This window comes from Salvelinus alpinus, chromosome 17, assembly GCF_045679555.1.
Source record: "Salvelinus alpinus chromosome 17, SLU_Salpinus.1, whole genome shotgun sequence".
Taxonomy (NCBI): domain Eukaryota; kingdom Metazoa; phylum Chordata; class Actinopteri; order Salmoniformes; family Salmonidae; genus Salvelinus; species Salvelinus alpinus.
Window position 1 is genome coordinate 4,134,910 of NC_092102.1, and position 17,541 is coordinate 4,152,450.

The window sequence follows — 17,541 nt, forward strand, 5'->3', positions numbered from 1 at the left end:
TTTCTATTACTATGTGCACCAACTCTTATCTATAAGTTCACCTCCCCATTCTTCTCTCCCGCTCACTATCTCATTCCTGTCACCCATCAAATCACTCTTTGCCCTTTCCTCGATAACACGGGACCCTTAGCCGCGTTACTTCGACACGTTTTTTGTCAGTCATCGCCCTTCTCCGGTTGCGGGCTGTTTCTTATTTTAGCCAGGCGCCTGAAATATGAGATGCCACACTGGGAGGATAAATAGTGGCCCAGGCAGGCCGGGAGGTTGTCGCAAACTTCAGTCGGATCTTCTCTCCTCTCTTCTCCCAGCTCTCCTGCAACCCTCCAAGGTAAGGGAATCAAATCATATCTTAATAAGAAAAAAGGATATCAAATGTTATTGAGGCTCTGGCTGATTGTACTTTATATTTTAATATATTGCTCATGCAGTGTGAGTGTGATATCTAATTGAAAGAGCACTGCAAACATCGTCTGCTGGCATTAAAAAAGCTTCTATGAGACTGCAAGAGCCAATGCCCGAGTAGAATTTTCAGAAGCATTGTCGTTATCATACAATCAAGGATGCATCAATGCTAATAAAATTATTATGCAAGCATTAGACGCATCTCTATGCTCAAAACATTCATACGGGATTCATCTCTTTAAATGCTCACTCAAATTAGTATACCATAATGTTGCTTTGCTGCATTAGGTATCATTGCTTCATTGCTTTACGCTAGCCTCCTGAGACCAAAAAGTGGAGACAACTTGACTCGCTTATAGCTTTTACTCACGCTCTACACTTTTAACTTAGCCTATACTGTACTTATTAACTGTACTACAAATACTGCAACAGAATGAATTCTCTATATAGCTCTATCAAATCAAATCAAAGTTTATTGGTCTTAGTTCTGAAAGCAACACACTGAGTTAGCAACTGGAGGGGCCTGCACACACAGTCCTTTTTACATGACCACTTACATATGTTTCAACGTTTATATTTGGTTTAACCTTTTTGGATTGAGTGGTACTGTAACAAGACGGGGTTTGGATAAGGAAGGAGTAGTGTGGAGGGGAGAGGAGATGGAGCATCCAAGGGAAAGGTCAGGGTTTAGAGAGACTAGAAAATCAAAAAGGTCATTCACATGCCCCGCAATATGCAACTTTTCAGGGAAGTCAGGAACCAATATACTCCGTCAGTTAGGAAAGCTAAGGCTAGCTTTTTCAAACAGAAATTTACATCCTGTAGCACTAATTCCAAAATGTTTTGGGACACTGTAAAGTCCATGGAGAATAAGAGCACCTCCTCCCAGCTGCCCACTGCACTGAGGATAGGAAACACTGTCACCACCGATAAACCTATGATAATTGATAATTTCAAGAATTATTTTTCCACGGCTGGCTACGCTTTCCACCTGGCTACCCCTACCCAGGCCAACATCTCAGCACCCCCTGCAGCAACTTGCCCCCCCCATCCCGCTTCTCCTTCACCCAAATCCAGACAGCTGATGTTCTGAAAGAACTGCAAAATCTGGATCCCTACAAATCAGCTGGGCTAGACAATCTGGACTGTTGCAACACCTATTAATAGCCTATTCGACCTCTCTTTTGTATCGTCTGAGATCCCCAAAGATTGGAAAGCTGACGCGGTCATCCCCCTCTTTAAAAGGGGGAGACACTCTAGACCCAAACTGTTATAGACCTATATCCATCCTGCCCTGCCTTTCTAAAATCTTCGAAAGCCAAGTTAATAAACAGATCACCGACCATTTCGAATCCCACCGTACCTTCTCTGCTATGCAATCTGGTTTCCGAGCTGGTCATGTGTGCACCTCAGCCACGCTCAAGGTCCTAAATGATATCATAATCTGTCGTTCTGCCCCTGAACAAGGCAGTTAACCCACTCTTCCTAGGCCGTCATTGAAAATAGGAATTTGTTCTTAACTGACTTGCCTAGTTAAATAAAGGTAAAATTGTACTGTATTTATTTTTGGCCCATCCACCCCGCACTTCGAAGGACAAAAATAACTTTGTTTTGCATTTTTGTTTCTTTACATACATTGTACTTTTTTTTATCCCATTTTCTCCCCAATTTTCGTGGTATCCAATCGCTAGTAATTACTATCTTGTCTCATCGCTACAACTCCCGTACGGGCTCGGGAGAGACGAAGGTCGAAAGCCATGCGTCCTCCGAAGCACAACCCAACCAAGCCGCACTGCTTCTTAAAACAGCGCGCCTCCAACCCTGTAACAAGGCTGGAAGCCAGTCGCACCAATGTGTTGGAGGAAACACCGTGTACGCGCCCGGCCCGCCACAGGAGTCGCTGGAGCGCGATGAGACAAGGATATCCCTACCGGCCAAACCCTCCCTAACCCGGACGACGCTATTCCAATTGTGCGTCGCCCCACGGACCTCCCGGTCGCGGCCGGCTGCGACAGAGCCTGGGCGCGAACCCAGAGACTCTGGTGATGCAGTGCCCTAGACCACTGCGCCACCCGGGAGGCCCCATACATTGTACTTTTATGCACAGTATTACATGATAGGAATACGGTTTGATATACACTTGCAGTGAAAACAGGACAAAATAAGCAAGAGTTAGCTGCTACTTATCCAAAAAAGAAAAAACAACTTATCCCTTAGCCCAAAACTTTTGGCCAACCTCAATGTAATGAATTTTAGTGACGTTGCCAATTCTTGTTCCCAAATGTATTTAGTTATTTGCGGAGTGTGAGTTACAGCATGATATTCGGGGGTCTCTGTGTTGAGTGCACACACTTTTTTATGGGCCTAATAATAAAGACGTCATTTAAATGGTCAAAATGTATTACATTTTAATGTGGCAGTCATGATATTTTCATCTGATTGTCAACAAACCAATCACTTAAAAAAGTAGGCTACCTGTGCATGTTTGGTCCATTTCAAAATAATTCTAGCATTCAAACTGCATGTATAGGCCTACTCTCGACATTTGATGAATGGAAATAGACATCTGTTACAAAACACCAAAAAGTGTGCCTAATGACATTCAGTGATTGCCATCGAGTAGATCTACATTCAGTGATGCGTCTTGCTGACAAATTGGCCTTTTTGTAGCCTGAAATGTGGATGAAACTGTCCCGGGAAAAACAGGATGGTCACCCTAACACACATGGTCAATTTACTAGACTAGGCTACAATGTAGTCTGTGTAGGCCTAGTGTTAAAAAAAAATTGGTGGGTAAAATCTAATTGCCGGTCACGGTGAAAAAAGTTTACTTGCGTTTACCCTCCACTAGGTCTACGCCACTGCCGGTAGCCTACCCTCTCAACCAAGGCAATTTTAAACATACGAACACATGCAGAATAGGTAGCCTACATTCAAAATAATACATGAGTTGAATCAAACATGTTTTACACCCTAGTTCATGAGTTGTCCATAATTCATGAATTAATGCTTGCCGTTTTCACAGATTGTGTCAAATAAAACCCTACCTTTCTTTCCTTACATTAATGACATGTATGACAGTGTTATTTGTCATTATAAAGCATATAACAATTACATTTGAACATTGAACTTAAACCCTGTACGAATCATAGATCTTGGAAATCTCTCTGAAAATGCACTGTAAGTGTAACTATGCCTATGTAACATTTATTATGTTTCGTTGTGAAAACAGTTCTCATGGGCACAAAAATCCAAAATAATGTAGGCCTAAGAAATTGCGAAATCAAGTGCTTCTAACCGAAAATGTCAAGTATAGGCCTACGGTCTTTAAGGTATACTTGTTGGATGGATTGGATGCGCAATGGTGTCTAACTGTAGGCTAGTTGTCTCGTGATATTGTCGACCATCATCAGCTGATCCAGGAAAGAAAACAAATATTTATAGCAAATAATAAAGCGAAATAAATGGTCTACTCCTTCTGGCCACGGATGGCACAAACACCAGTAGCACCTGATGCAAAGCACCTGAAAAACGTCGCAAATGAGCGCTCTAAACAGCTGACTGACAAAAGCAAACAATGCTAAATAAACAGATAAATCTAATGCGTTGGAATTAAGGCTATTTCGTTTATCAAGAACACATGGTAAACAAATGGCGAAAATGTGGAAGTACAAAAGAAAATCGATGCGTAAATGAGCTCAGCCATGGCGGAAATTCAACACTACTGGAGAGAGTGCTGCCACATAGAAATACATGGTTTAAACCATAACAAAGAGGTGGGGGTGTTAGTTTCATTGGAATATTTTATTGTCATATTTACCACTGCATTTGATACAAATACGAGAATGGTTAAATTAGCATTATTTAGAGACCACCCCGAAGATTGACTTTTGTTGTATTTAGGGGAGCTAATATCTCATACAGCTGAGCTAGGGGAGCTGAGCCCACCCTGGTTCCCCTGTAATTCGCACCATGGTTATTTGGTCATCAAACTTGAACTCAAGATATGCCATCATCACGCAAACCGGAATATGCATCATCACACTCCCTCATCTGATTGGTCGAGTAGGCGGGCCTTCTAACTTTTTGGCTGTGGTAACTAGCGACGACCCAAATGGACAGACGCAAATACTTGCCACTTCCTTTACACATCTCTTACCTCCCATTTCTTTGAACGTTTCCACCTACTGCATTTTTACGGGGAAAGTTGGCTACACTCTTTTCACATCACATGCCTTTGTTTAAGTCTACCTTTGTTTATATGCTTTATTTGCTACTTTTGGGAAAGTCGGGGTCTCAACTTACTGTTAAGAGTTATAATAGTAGAATACACAAGGTGCAGTATCAAAAAAAATTGTGCATCAGCAGTTTTTCTCTTGTTATGTCAGTCACTGGCAGTCACTCAATTAGCCATGTCAGCAAAAATAAATATTATTGGTAAATTAATCTAGCCAGCTATCTAAACTTGTAGTAAACATGGGCGAATATCGACCGGGCATGCAGGACACAAACCCAGGGGCCCTGATATCCAAGGGACCCCCATTGATTTTGCTGGTCACTCTCACTCAGATATCATATTAACATGTCAAAAAGGTTTTGGCAAAATTTGTATAATTGCAGAAAATTGGCTTTAAAACTGCAAAGATGTCTCTCCACCCCATGGAAAATGTGTAGACTTGCAAGACATTTGTTATAAAATTGTCAAATGCCCGCGAGTTGGGGGGGGGCAACCAAATATCTGCTACTTTTGTGTATCTCAAGCCCTCTCTCTCTCCTCAGAACACCTCATGTTAACCAGTGTCTCCTGCCTTTTCCCTTCCTTTAGTCAAGATGCCTCACGCATTCCCCTTCCTCACTCCTGACCAGAAGAAGGAGCTTAGTGACATTGCTCACAAGATCGTCGCCCAGGGCAAGGGAATCCTCGCCGCTGATGAGTCTACCGGTATGCAAAGCGTGGCAAACATGTTGGTTGCACACTATGGAATGAAAAGTCACACATGCAAAGACATACTCGTAATCAGAGCAACAGAGCTTTCTTTTTTCACCTTATAACTTCTCCAAAACATCCCATTAGAACCAAAAAGTAAAAAATGTAAAAAACATCTCTTGCATCCCAAACAGAGACCTGGAGTAACTTGAGGATCAAATAAAACATAAAATTTGATTGGTATCAAGGCACAAGGCGAGACCCAAATGCAAACACAGGAGGCAGATGGTTGGAGTCTTACAATGTTTATTAATCCAAAGGGGTAGGCAAGAGAATGGTCGTGGACAGGCAAAAAGGTCAAAACTAGATCAGAGTCCAGGAGGTACAGAGTGGCAGACAGGCTCATGGTCAAGGCAGGCAGAATGGTCAGGCAGGCGGGTACAAAGTCCAGAAACAGGCAAGGGTCAAAACCGGGAGGACTAGAAAAAGCAGAATGCAAAAAGCAGGAGAATGGGAAAACCGCTGGTTGACTTGGAAACATACAAGACGAACTGGGACAGAGAGACAGGAAACACAAGGATAAATACACAGGGGGAAACAAGTGACACCTGGAGGGGGTGGAGAAAATAACAAGGACAGGTGAAACTGTTCAGGGTGTGACAATAGGTCAGATACACATTTTTTTTTTTTTGCAGATGTTATTTTGGGAATAGTGAAATGCTTGTGTTCCTAGCTCCAACAGTGCAGTGGTATCTAACAATTCACAACAATACGCACAAATCTAAAAGTCAAATAATGGAATTTAAAAATATATAAATATTAGGACAAGCAATGTCAGAGTGGCATTGACTAAAATACAGTATAATAGAATACAGTATATACATATGAGATGAGTAAAGCAGTATGTAAACATTATTAAAGTGACTAGTGTTCCATAAATTGTATTTATATATAATTTATATATAATATATGGTCCCGTGTGGCTCAGTTGGTAGAGCATGGCGCTTGCAACGCCAGGGTTGTGGGTTCATTCCCCGCGGGGGGACCAGGATGAATATGTATGAACTTTCCAATTTGTAAGTCGCTCTGGATAAGAGCGTCTGCTAAATGACTTAAATGTAAATATAGGATTTTTTACCCCCTTTTTCTCTGCAATTTCATGATATCCAATTGGTAGTTACAATCTTGTCCCATCGCTGCAACTCCCGTACGGACTCGGGAGAAGCGAAGGTTAAGAGCCGTGCATCCCCCGAAACACAACCCCATAGAGAGGAACCAGGCTATGAGGGTTGGCCAGTCCTCTTCTGGCTGTACTGGGTGGAGATTATAACAGAACATGGCCAAGATGTTCAAATGTTCATAGATGACCAGCAGGGTCAAATAAGAATAATCACAGTGGTTGTCGAGGGTGCAACAGGTCAGCACCTCAGGAGTAAATGTCAGTTGGCTTTTCATAGCCAATCATTTAGAGTATCTCTACCACTCCTGCTGTCTCTAGAGAGTTGAAAACAACAGGCCTGGGACAGGTAGCACGTCCGGTGAACATGTCAGGGTTCCATAGCCGCAGGCAGAACAGTTAAAACTGGAGCAGCAGCACGGCCAGGTGGACTGGGGACAGCAAGGAGTCATCAGGCCAGGTAGTCCTGAGGCATAGTCCTAGGGCTCAGGTCCTCCGAGAGAAAGAAAGAGCATACTTAAATTCACACAGGACACCGGATAAGACAGGAGAAATATTCCAGATATAACAGACTGACCCTAGCCCCCCGACACATAAACTACTGCAGCATAAATACTGGAGGCTGAGACAGGAGAGGTCTTATTGGACCATTTCTTCTTTGGAGTCCACCAAAGAGGAAAAGGTCAAGAAAGTCCTCTTCACACTTTCAAACTCTAAAGCAAAGGATGTGTATGGTCTTGATACCATATTAAAAAAATGACAGAGGCAGCCTAGCCACTAAAGATCATTTACCCAGATAATCAACTTTTCAGTGCAAGAAAGTTAATTCCCGAAAGCATGGAAGACTGCCATCGTGACCCCTGTACATAAATCTGGAGACCAGCAGGAAGTGAGCAACTACAGGCCTATCAGTATCCTCCCTGTCATCTATAAGGTTGCTGAAAAAGTTGTACTGGAACAGCTCACAGCACACCTGAACACAAGGACTGTCTCCCTTCACCCATTCAGTTTGGGTTTAAGGCGAACCACTCAACAGAGACAGCATATGTCTATCTCCTAGAGAGATCAAGGCCAAGCTGGATACAGGAAGCCTAGTAGGGGCGGTCTCCCTCGACCTACGGAAGGCATTTGACACGTCAACCATAACGTCCTTCTCTACTCTACTTTTGCACAATCGGCCTTCTCATTTAAAGCAGCTAAGAAATTAAATGGCCTCCCCTCTGCTCTGAACATGTAACAGCTTCCAAGCCTTCTTAACAGAGACCAGCAAAAATGATTAAGTCCAATCAGTCATGCTTTTACTGATTCTTAACCTAAAAGGCCATAATAACTTTTAATGCAACAGAAGACACATTAGGACATACACATGTTCAATAACTGGCCAATATTTTTGGTTTGTTTCTTAAATATTTTACTATTTTCATCCAACAGAAATGTGCTTCTATGTGCAATGTGTTGACTTCCGTGTTGAAAAATGTATATAGCATAATGTTTGCTCTACTTCTTTCTGTGAATCTAATCCTCACTCCCTCTCTCACTTTCCACCCAACAGGCAGCGTTGCCAAGCGCTTCCAGAGCATCAACACTGAGAACACAGAGGAGAACAGGAGACTGTACCGTCAGCTGCTCTTCACCGCTGACGAGCGCGCCGGTCCTTGCATTGGTGGCGTCATCTTCTTCCACGAGACCCTGTACCAGAAAACCGATGCCGGCAAGACCTTCCCCCAGCACGTCAAGTCCAGAGGCTGGGTTGTAGGCATCAAGGTTGACAAAGGTGTCGTCCCCCTCGCCGGAACCAACGGAGAGACCACCACCCAGGGTAAAGAGGAAGAATAGAACATCTATGGGATTCACAATTAATCGAAATGCATACAGTACAACAACATACACGCAATCAATGCAACATACAATCAATCCCATTTGTTTATCAAGTCACAAAATGCCTGAATAGTATTGCAACCTAGATACAATACACACATACAAAACCTTTACAAAATACCCTCCCGCACTCATCTCTTTCTTCTGTCCCTGCCTCCATCCTTTTCTCCTTCAGGTTTGGATGGCCTGTATGAGCGTTGCGCCCAGTATAAGAAGGACGGTTGCGACTTCGCCAAGTGGCGTTGTGTGCTGAAAATCACCTCCACCACCCCCTCTCGCCTTGCGATCATGGAGAATTGCAATGTCCTGGCCCGTTATGCCAGCATCTGCCAGATGGTAAGAATCACATTGAAAATATCCCGAGCCCTCAGTGGTCTTGTTAAATCATTAGCTTAACTAGTTAAAAAACACAGTGTCAACAATTGCAAGTTTGTGTATTCAATTCTCCTATGGGCCATAAGTTACCTTTGAATCATTGACTCTCTGTATACATGTGGGTTACACTATATTAACTTTCATGAAATAAGCCATTATAAATGTATTAAATGCTTATAAATTCTTCAGAAATGATTACAAATATTATAAATACATACCTAAAAGTGTTATTAGACGTGTATAAAGTTAGTACCAGAACCAAGCAACTCTCCTTAGTTTTTTGAAAGATATGAACGCTACAGTATGTTTTGTCATGAGTAAGGTACAGCAGATTTTCTGGTATGTGTCTGGGCTTACTTACTCAGTGGGTAGAGCTATCAGTGAGATATTAAGATAAATTAATAGAGTCAAAACTACATGATTGCTTCTGTGTTATTTCATAGTTTTGATGTCTTCACTATTATTCTACAATGTAGAAAATAGTAAAAGTAAAGAAAAACCCTTGAATGAGTAGATGTGTCCAAACTTTTGACTGATACTGTATGTGTCAGTTAAATATCAGACAAGTAAATAACAGTCATTTCTGATCTCTTCACAACCATAGTTCAGGGACATCGGTTTAGTCAGGACTGCTCACTGTTGTAGGTCCCATAATCCTAGTAAACAACACACACATATTACAAATCACTCATTGGAAACACCGTTTTTTCTCTGTTTGTTTTTATTGAATATATAGCTGTAGAGGGATAGAGAGGAAAGATAGAAGAGCCACCACTAAAGTCTCACTGTTCTGACTGTTAACTGTCATGATCAATAACATGCTCTGTTGGCTAAAAGTGTCTTTTAGTAGTCATTAACTCTGCCCTCTGCTAGCACGGCATTGTCCCCATTGTTGAGCCTGAGATCCTCCCCGACGGTGACCATGACCTGAAGCGCACCCAGTATGTGACTGAGAAGGTTCTGGCCGCAATGTACAAGGCTCTGTCCGACCACCACGTCTACCTGGAGGGTACCCTCCTGAAGCCCAACATGGTCACCGCTGGACATTCCTGCTCACACAAGTACACCCACCAGGACATCGCCATGGCCACCATTACCGCCCTGCGCCGTACCGTGCCCCCAGCAGTCCCTGGTGAGCGGCCGACAACACACTGAATACAGCCCAATATACAGTACAGCGCCATGCACTTCTACATTTCTAAACTTCCAGCTTCACCCACTCACACTCAATGTTATCACACATGTTCACAAACACACCTTCTATGACTATGGCACTTTCATATACAGTGTTTAGTTACATTATTATATACAGCATGTTATTATATATTTCACATACAAATGTAGACACAATTTGTTGATGTATCTTTTTTCAGTCGTTTTTTTTACAATAAAATAACCCCTCTCCTTATCCGCTTCACCCACAGGCATCACCTTCCTGTCCGGTGGCCAGTCTGAGGAGGAAGCCTCCATCAACCTGAATGTCATGAACCAGTGCCCCCTGCACAGGCCATGGGCAATTACTTTCTCCTATGGCCGCGCTCTCCAGGCATCCGCCCTTAAGGCATGGGGTGGCAAGCCCGGTAACGGCAAGGCTGCCCAGGAGGAGTTCATCAAGAGAGCTCTGGTACGAACAACCAAATATATTTTATCCATTTATTTTCATATATTTCACATACATTTCATATGTGATTGTCATATATTTTGCTTATATTTCATATGTGATTATTTATAGCTGTATAGAGGCCACATCCCACTGGGCACAGAAGTCAAATCAACATCTATTTCACGTTGATTCAACGTAATTTCATTGAAAGGACGTGGAAACAACGTTGATTCAACCAATGTGTGCCCAGTGGAATGTTTATGGTATGGATGTATAGGAAGTCACAATGTACAGTATATTCCACACTTCGAAAAATATCAGCTGAAAATGAGTTTATGTTGTGCTTATTTCCTTCCACAGGCCAACAGCCTGGCCTGCCAAGGCAAGTATGTTGCTTCCGGAGACAGCGCCGCTGCTGGAGAATCACTGTTCGTGGCCAACCATGCTTATTAAGCATGGACACTCATCAGCGTCCCTCTCCTAACCCTCCCTACACCCCCCTCCCTCACCACGGGTAGTGCCATGTTGTTTCTGGTACCTCCCAAAAGTCATCTCTACTCGACCCTCTGCGACACCACTTGTTTGGTACCTCCATACGGACAAAATAAACGCAAGCCTTTCTTTGGGCTCTTGCTTCAGAGAGAAGATTCAAAACAATGAAAGTTCTGCCTCCATTCCCTCTTCCTACCATTTTACAGCTTTTTTTTAAGGTGAAATGGTTTCCATCGTCATGTTTTTATACAACATGCAACATTATTCCTTGGTCTGTAACACCTGACTGATGTAATGTTTGTACTGGAGCCTTGGAATAAATTATTTTACCTAACAATATGTTGCTTTGCTTCATTCCTTATTACATTTCATTGTGACTCTGAAAACTGACCTTACATCATTGAACATCCCGCTCGACTCAATGACTACTTCCTATTTATTTGGAATGTACTGTTGGATGTCGGTAAATATTATCATAGAAACAAATATTACATTTCAGGTAAGACACAGATGCAGACAACGTCGAATTAAGAATAGTTTATTCATCCAAGAGGAGCAGGCAAAAGACAGGTCAAGGTAGGCAGGGGTCAGTAATCCAGATAGGTGGGGCAAAGGTACAGGACGGCAGGCAGGCTCAGGGTCAGGGCAGGCAGAAAAGGCCACTCCGACATCTAAAGCATCGGCCTCCACTACAAACTGACGGCAAGGGTCAGGATGAACCAAGATAGGAGCAGTGGTGAAGCGGTGTTTGAGGTCCCGGAACGACCGGTCAGTGGCAGAGGACCACGTGAACGGAACCTTGGTAGAGGTGGCAGAGTTGTAAAGAAAAAGCCATATCTCCGACTGGCCAATAAAAATAAAAGATTAAGATGGGCAAAAGAACACAGACATTGGACAGAGGAACTCTGCCTAGAAGGCCAGCATCCCAGAGTCGCCTCTTCACTGTTGACGTTGAGACTGGTGTTTTGCGGGTACTATTTAATTAAGCTGCCAGTTGAGGACTTGTGAGGCGTCTGTTTCTCAAACTAGACACTCTAATGTACTTGTCCTCTTGCTCAGTTGTGCACTGGGGCCTCCCACTCCTCTTTTCATTCTGGTTAGAGCCAGTTTGCGCTGTTCTGTGAAGGGAGTAGTACACAGCGTTCAACGAGATCTTCAATTTCTTGGCAATTTATCACATGGAATAGCCTTCATTTTTCGTAACAAGAATAGACTGACTAGTTTCAGAAGAAAGGTCTTTGTTTCTGGCCATTTTGAGCCTGTAATCGAACCCACAAATGCTGATGCTCCAGATACTCAAATAGTCTAATGAAGGCCAGTTTTATTGCCTCTTTAATTAGCACTACAGTTTTCAGCTGTGCTAACATAATTGCAAAAGGGTTTTCTAATGATAAATTGCAAACGGGTTTTAAAATGATACACTTGGATTAGCTAACACAACGTGCCATTGGAACACAGGAGTGATGGTTGCTGATAATGGACCTCTGTACGCCTATGTAGATATTCCATTAAAAATCAGCCGTTTCCAGCTACAATAGTCATTTACAACATAACGATGTCTACACTGTATTTCTGATCAATTTTATGTTATTTTAATGGATGAAATTTTTTGGCTTTTCTTTCAAAAACAAGGACATTTCTAACTGACCCCAAACTTTTGAACGGTGGTGTATATGAAGAGTGTGAAAGTGTGTGTACAGTGCATTCGGAAGTATTCAGAGCCCTTCTCTTTTTCCACATTTTGAAGGTTACAGCCTTATTCTAAAATTGTTTTTTTTCCCCTCATCAATCTAGACACAATACCCCATAATGACAAAGCAAAAACAGGTTTTTAGAAAATATTTAAAAAAAATAAAAAAAACATTTACATAAGTATTCAGACCCTTTACTCAGCACTTTGTTTAAGCACCGTTGGCAGCAATTACAGCATCGATTCTTCTTGGGTATGACACTACAATCTTGGCACACCTTTATTTGGGGAGATTCTCCCATTCTTCTCAAGATCCTCTCAGGCTCTGTCAGGTTGGATGGGGCGCGTCACTGCACAGCTATTTAAAGTTCTCTCCAGAGATGTTCGATCGGTTTCAAGTCCATTCTCTGGCTGGGCCACTCAAGGAAATTCAGAGACTTGTCCCAAAGCCACTCCTGTGTTGTCTTGGCTGTGTGCTTAGTGTCGTTGTCTTGTTGGAAGGTGAACCTTCACCCCAGTCTGAGGTCCTAAGTGCTCTGGAGCTGGTTTTCATCAAGGATCTCTCTGTACTTTGCTCCGTTCATCTTTCCCTCGATCCTGACTAGTCTCTGTCGCTGAAAGACATCCCCACAGCATGATGATGTCACCACCATGCTTCATCGTAGGGATGGTGCCAGGTTTCCTCCAGACGTGACGCTTGGCATTCAGGCCAAAGAGTTCAATCTTGGTTTCATCAGACCAGAACATCTTGTTTCTCATGGTCTGAGAGTCCTTTAGGTGCCTTTTGGCAAACTCCAAGCGGGCTGTCATGTGCCTTTTACTGAGGAGTGGCTTCTGTCTGGCCACTCTACCATAAAAACGTGATTGGTGGAGTGCTGCAGAGATGGTTGTCCTTCTGGAAGGTTCTCCCATCTCCACAGGGGAACTCTGTTACAGTGACCTTCGGGTTCTTGGTCACCTCCTTGACCAAGGTCCTTCTCCCCCGATTGCTCAGTTGGGCCGGGCGGCCAGCTCTAGGAAGAGTCTTGGTGGTTCTTCCATTTAAGAATGATGGAGGCCACTGTGTTCTTGTGGACCTTCAACGCTGCAGATAATTTTTGGTACCCTTCCCCAGATCTGTGACTCGACACAATCCTGTCTTGGAGCTCTACGGACAATTCCTTCGACCTCATGGCTTGGTTTTTGCCCTGACATGCACTGTCAACAGTGGAACCTTATATAGACAGGTGTGTGCCTTTCCAAATCATATTCAATTAATTGAATTTACCACAGGTGAACTCCAATCAAGTTGTAGAAACATGTCAGGGATGATCAACGGAAACAGGATGCACCTGAGCTCAATTTCGAGTCTCATAGCAAAGGGTCTGAATACTTATGTAAATAAGGTATTTCAGTTTTTTATTTTTACTAAAATTACAAAAATGTCTTAATACCTATTTTCACTTTGTCATTATGGTGTATTGTGTGTAGATTGATGAGGGAAAAAATGTATTTATTAGTTTTTTTAATAAGGCTGTAACGTAACAACATTTGGAAAAGGGAAGGGGTCTGAATACTTTCCGAATCCACTGCATGTGTGTGTATGTTTTGTATGTGTGTGCGTATTTAGTGTGTGTGTGTGTCTATGTTTGTGTGTGTGTTGGAGTGTAAGTGCGTGTGAGTGTGTGGGTAGAGTCAGTGCAAGAGAGTCAGTGGAAAAAAGGGTCAATGCATTAGTCCGGGTAGCCATTTGATTAACTGTTTAGCAGTCTTGTGTCTTGGGGTAGAAGCTGATCAGGTGCCTTTTGGTCCCAGACTTGGCGCTCTGGTACCGCTTGCCGTGCGGTAGTAGAGTGAACAGTCTATGGCTTGGGTGGCTGAGGTCTTTTGTAAATTTTACGGGCCTTCCTCTGACACTGCCTGGTATAGAGGTCCTGGATGGCGGGGAGCTCAGCCCCAGTGATGTACTGGGCCATCCGCACCACTCTCTGTAGTGCGTTGCAATTGAGGGCGGTGCAGTTGTCATACCTTGCGGTGATGCAGCCAGTCAAAATGCTCTCAATGGTGCAGCTGTAGAACTTTTTGAGGATCTGAGGGGCCTTGCCAAATCTTTTCAACCTCCAGATTTTGAAGAGACGCCTGCTTCACGACTGTGCTGGTGTGAGAAGACCATGTCAACAGGCTATTCTGTTACGATGTTGCCGAAGAACCATCTACTAGCCCCGGCCCGCTAGCTTTTCTGAACGCTGTGTCCCCTGCTCGCCTAGCATAGTAGTGACTACCGAACAGCACCCTGACTCACCTATTGCTGCTCTTTCGACCCTATGATCACTCGGCTACACATCTGATGCCCCCTGGACTGTTTCAATAACACAGTACCTCATTTTGTTTACCTGTCGGCCCCAGCCTTGAACTCAGGTCCTGTCCTAACTAACCCGCTCTGCCCATTCATTGCCATTTACCCGTTGTTGTCTTAGCTCTCCTGATCAACACCTGTATGTCTCTCTCATATGTCAATATGCCTTATTACTGTTGTTTAGGTTAGTTATCATTGTTTTAGTTTACAATGGAGCCCCTAGTTCCACTCATTATACCTCTGATACCTCTTTTGTCCCACCTCCCACTCATGCGGTGACCTCACCCATTATAACCAGCTTATCCAGAGATACAACCTCTCTTATCATCACTCAGTGCCTGGGCTTACCTCCGCTGTACCCGCACCCCACCATACCCCTGTCTGCACATTATGCCCTGAATCTATTCTACCACGCCCAGAAATCTGCTCCTTTTATTCTTTGTCCCCAACGCTGTAGGCGACCAGTTTTGATAGCCTTTAGCCGTACCCTCATCCTACTCCTCTGTTCCTCGGGTGATGTGGAGGTAAACCCAGGCCCTGTGTGTCCCCAGGCGCCCTCATTTGTTGACTTCTGTGATAGAAAAAACCTTGGTTTCATGCATGTCAACATCAGAAGCCTCCTCCCTAAGTTTGTTTTACTCACTGCTTTAGCACACTCCTCCAACCCTGATGTCCTTGCCGTGTCTGAATCCTGGCTTAGGAAGGCCACCAACAATTCTGAAATTACCATACCCAGCTACAACATTTTCCGTCAAGATAGAACTGCCAAAGGGGGAGGAGTTGCAATCTACTGCAGAGATAGCCTGCAAAGTTCTGTCATACTTTCCAGGTCTATACCCAAACAGTTTGAACTTCTAATTTTAAAAATGAACCTCTCCAGAAATAAGTCTCTCACTGTTGCCGCCTGCTATCGACCCCCCTCCGCTCCCAGCTGTGCCCTGGACACCATTTGTGAATTGATCGCCCCCATCTAGCTTCAGAGTTCGTTCTGTTAGGTGACCTAAACTGTGATATGCTTAACACCCCGGCAGTCCTACAATCTAAGCTAGATGCCCTCAATCTCACACAAATCATCAAGGAACCCAGCAGGTAGAACCCTAAATCCGTAAACATGGGCACCCTCATGGACATTATCCTGACCAACTTGTCCTCCAAATACACCTCTGCTGTTTTCAATCAGGATCTCAGCGATCACTGCCTCATTGCCTGTATCCGCTATGGGTCTGCGGTCAAACGACCACCCCTCATCACTGTCAAACGCTTCCTAAAACACTTCTGCGAGCAGGCCTTTCTAATCGACCTGGCCCGGGTATCCTAGAAGGATATCGACCTCATCCCGTCAGTAGAGGATTCCTGGTCATTCTTTAAAAGTAATTTCCTCACCATCTTAGATAAGCATGCCCCGTTCAGAAAATGCAGAACTAAGAACAGATATAGCCCTTGGTTCACTCCAGACCTGACTGCCCTTGACCAGCACAGAAACATCCTGACTGCAATAGCATCGAATAGTCCCCACGATATGCAACTGTTCAGGGAAGTCAGGAACCAATACACGCAGTCAGTCAGGAAAGCAAAGGCTAGCTTTTTTCAAGCTGAAATTCGCATCCTGTAGCTCTAACTCCAAAAAGTTTTGGGACACTGTAAAGTCCATGGAGAACAAGAGCACCTCCTCTCAGCTGCCCACTGCACTGAGGCAAGGTAACACGGTCACAACTGATAAATCCATGATAATCGAAAATTTCAATAAGCATTTCTCAATGGCTGGCCATGCCTTCCTCCTGGCTACTCCAACCCCGGCCAACAGCTCCGCCTCCCCCGCAGCTACTCGCCCAAGCCTCCCCAGCTTCTCCTTCACCCAAATCCAGATAGCAGATGTTCTGAAGGAGCTGCAAAACCTGGACCCGTACAAATCAGCTGGGCTAGACAATCTGGACCCTCTCTTTCTAAAACTATCCGCCGCCATTGTTGCAACCCCTATTACCAGCCTGTTCAACCTCTCTTTTGTATCGTCCGAGATCCCTAAAGAGTGGAAAGCGGCCCCTCTTCAAAGGGGGTGACACCCTAGACCCAAACTGTTACAGACCTATATCCATCCTGCCCTGCCTATCTAAAGTCTTCGAAAGCCAAGTTAATAAACAGATCACTAACCATTTCGAATCCACCTTCTGCGCTGTGCAATCCGGCTTCTGAGCTGGTCACGGGTGCACCTCGGCCACGTTCAAGGTACTAAACGCTATCATAACCGCCATCGATAAAAGACAGTACTGTGCAGCCGTCTTCATCGACCTGGCCAAGGCTTTCGACTCTGTCATTCACCGTATTCTTATCGGCAGACTCAATAGCCTTGGTTTTTCTAATGACTGCCTCATGTGGTTCACCAACTACTTTGCAGACAGAGTTCAGTGTGTGAAATCGGAGGGCCTGTTGTCCGGACCTCTGGCAGTCTCTATGGGGGTACCACAGGGTTCAATTCTCGGGCCAACTCTTTTCTCTGTATATATCAATGATGTCGCTCTTGATGCGGGCGATTCCCTGATCCACCTCTACGCAGACGACACCATTCTGTATACTTCTGGCCCTTCCTTGGACACTGTGCTAACTAACCTCCAAACGAGCTTCAATGCCATACAACACTCCTTCCGTGGCCTCCAACTGCTCTTAA

The 17,541-nt window shown here is 44.0% G+C and overlaps 1 protein-coding gene across 1 annotated transcript; it reads left to right on the forward strand.

Annotated features, from left to right (window-relative positions):
- The first annotated feature begins 221 nt into the window (after positions 1–221).
- Positions 222–11,191, forward strand: LOC139541985 (fructose-bisphosphate aldolase A-like). The gene is made up of 7 exons (XM_071346938.1): positions 222–328; positions 5,228–5,344; positions 8,059–8,325; positions 8,560–8,720; positions 9,633–9,891; positions 10,184–10,383; positions 10,723–11,191. The coding sequence occupies exons 2-7, from the start codon at positions 5,233–5,235 to the stop codon at positions 10,813–10,815; spliced, it is 1,092 nt and encodes a 363-aa protein (XP_071203039.1). The 5' UTR covers positions 222–328; positions 5,228–5,232; the 3' UTR covers positions 10,816–11,191.
- The last annotated feature ends 6,350 nt before the right edge of the window (positions 11,192–17,541 follow it).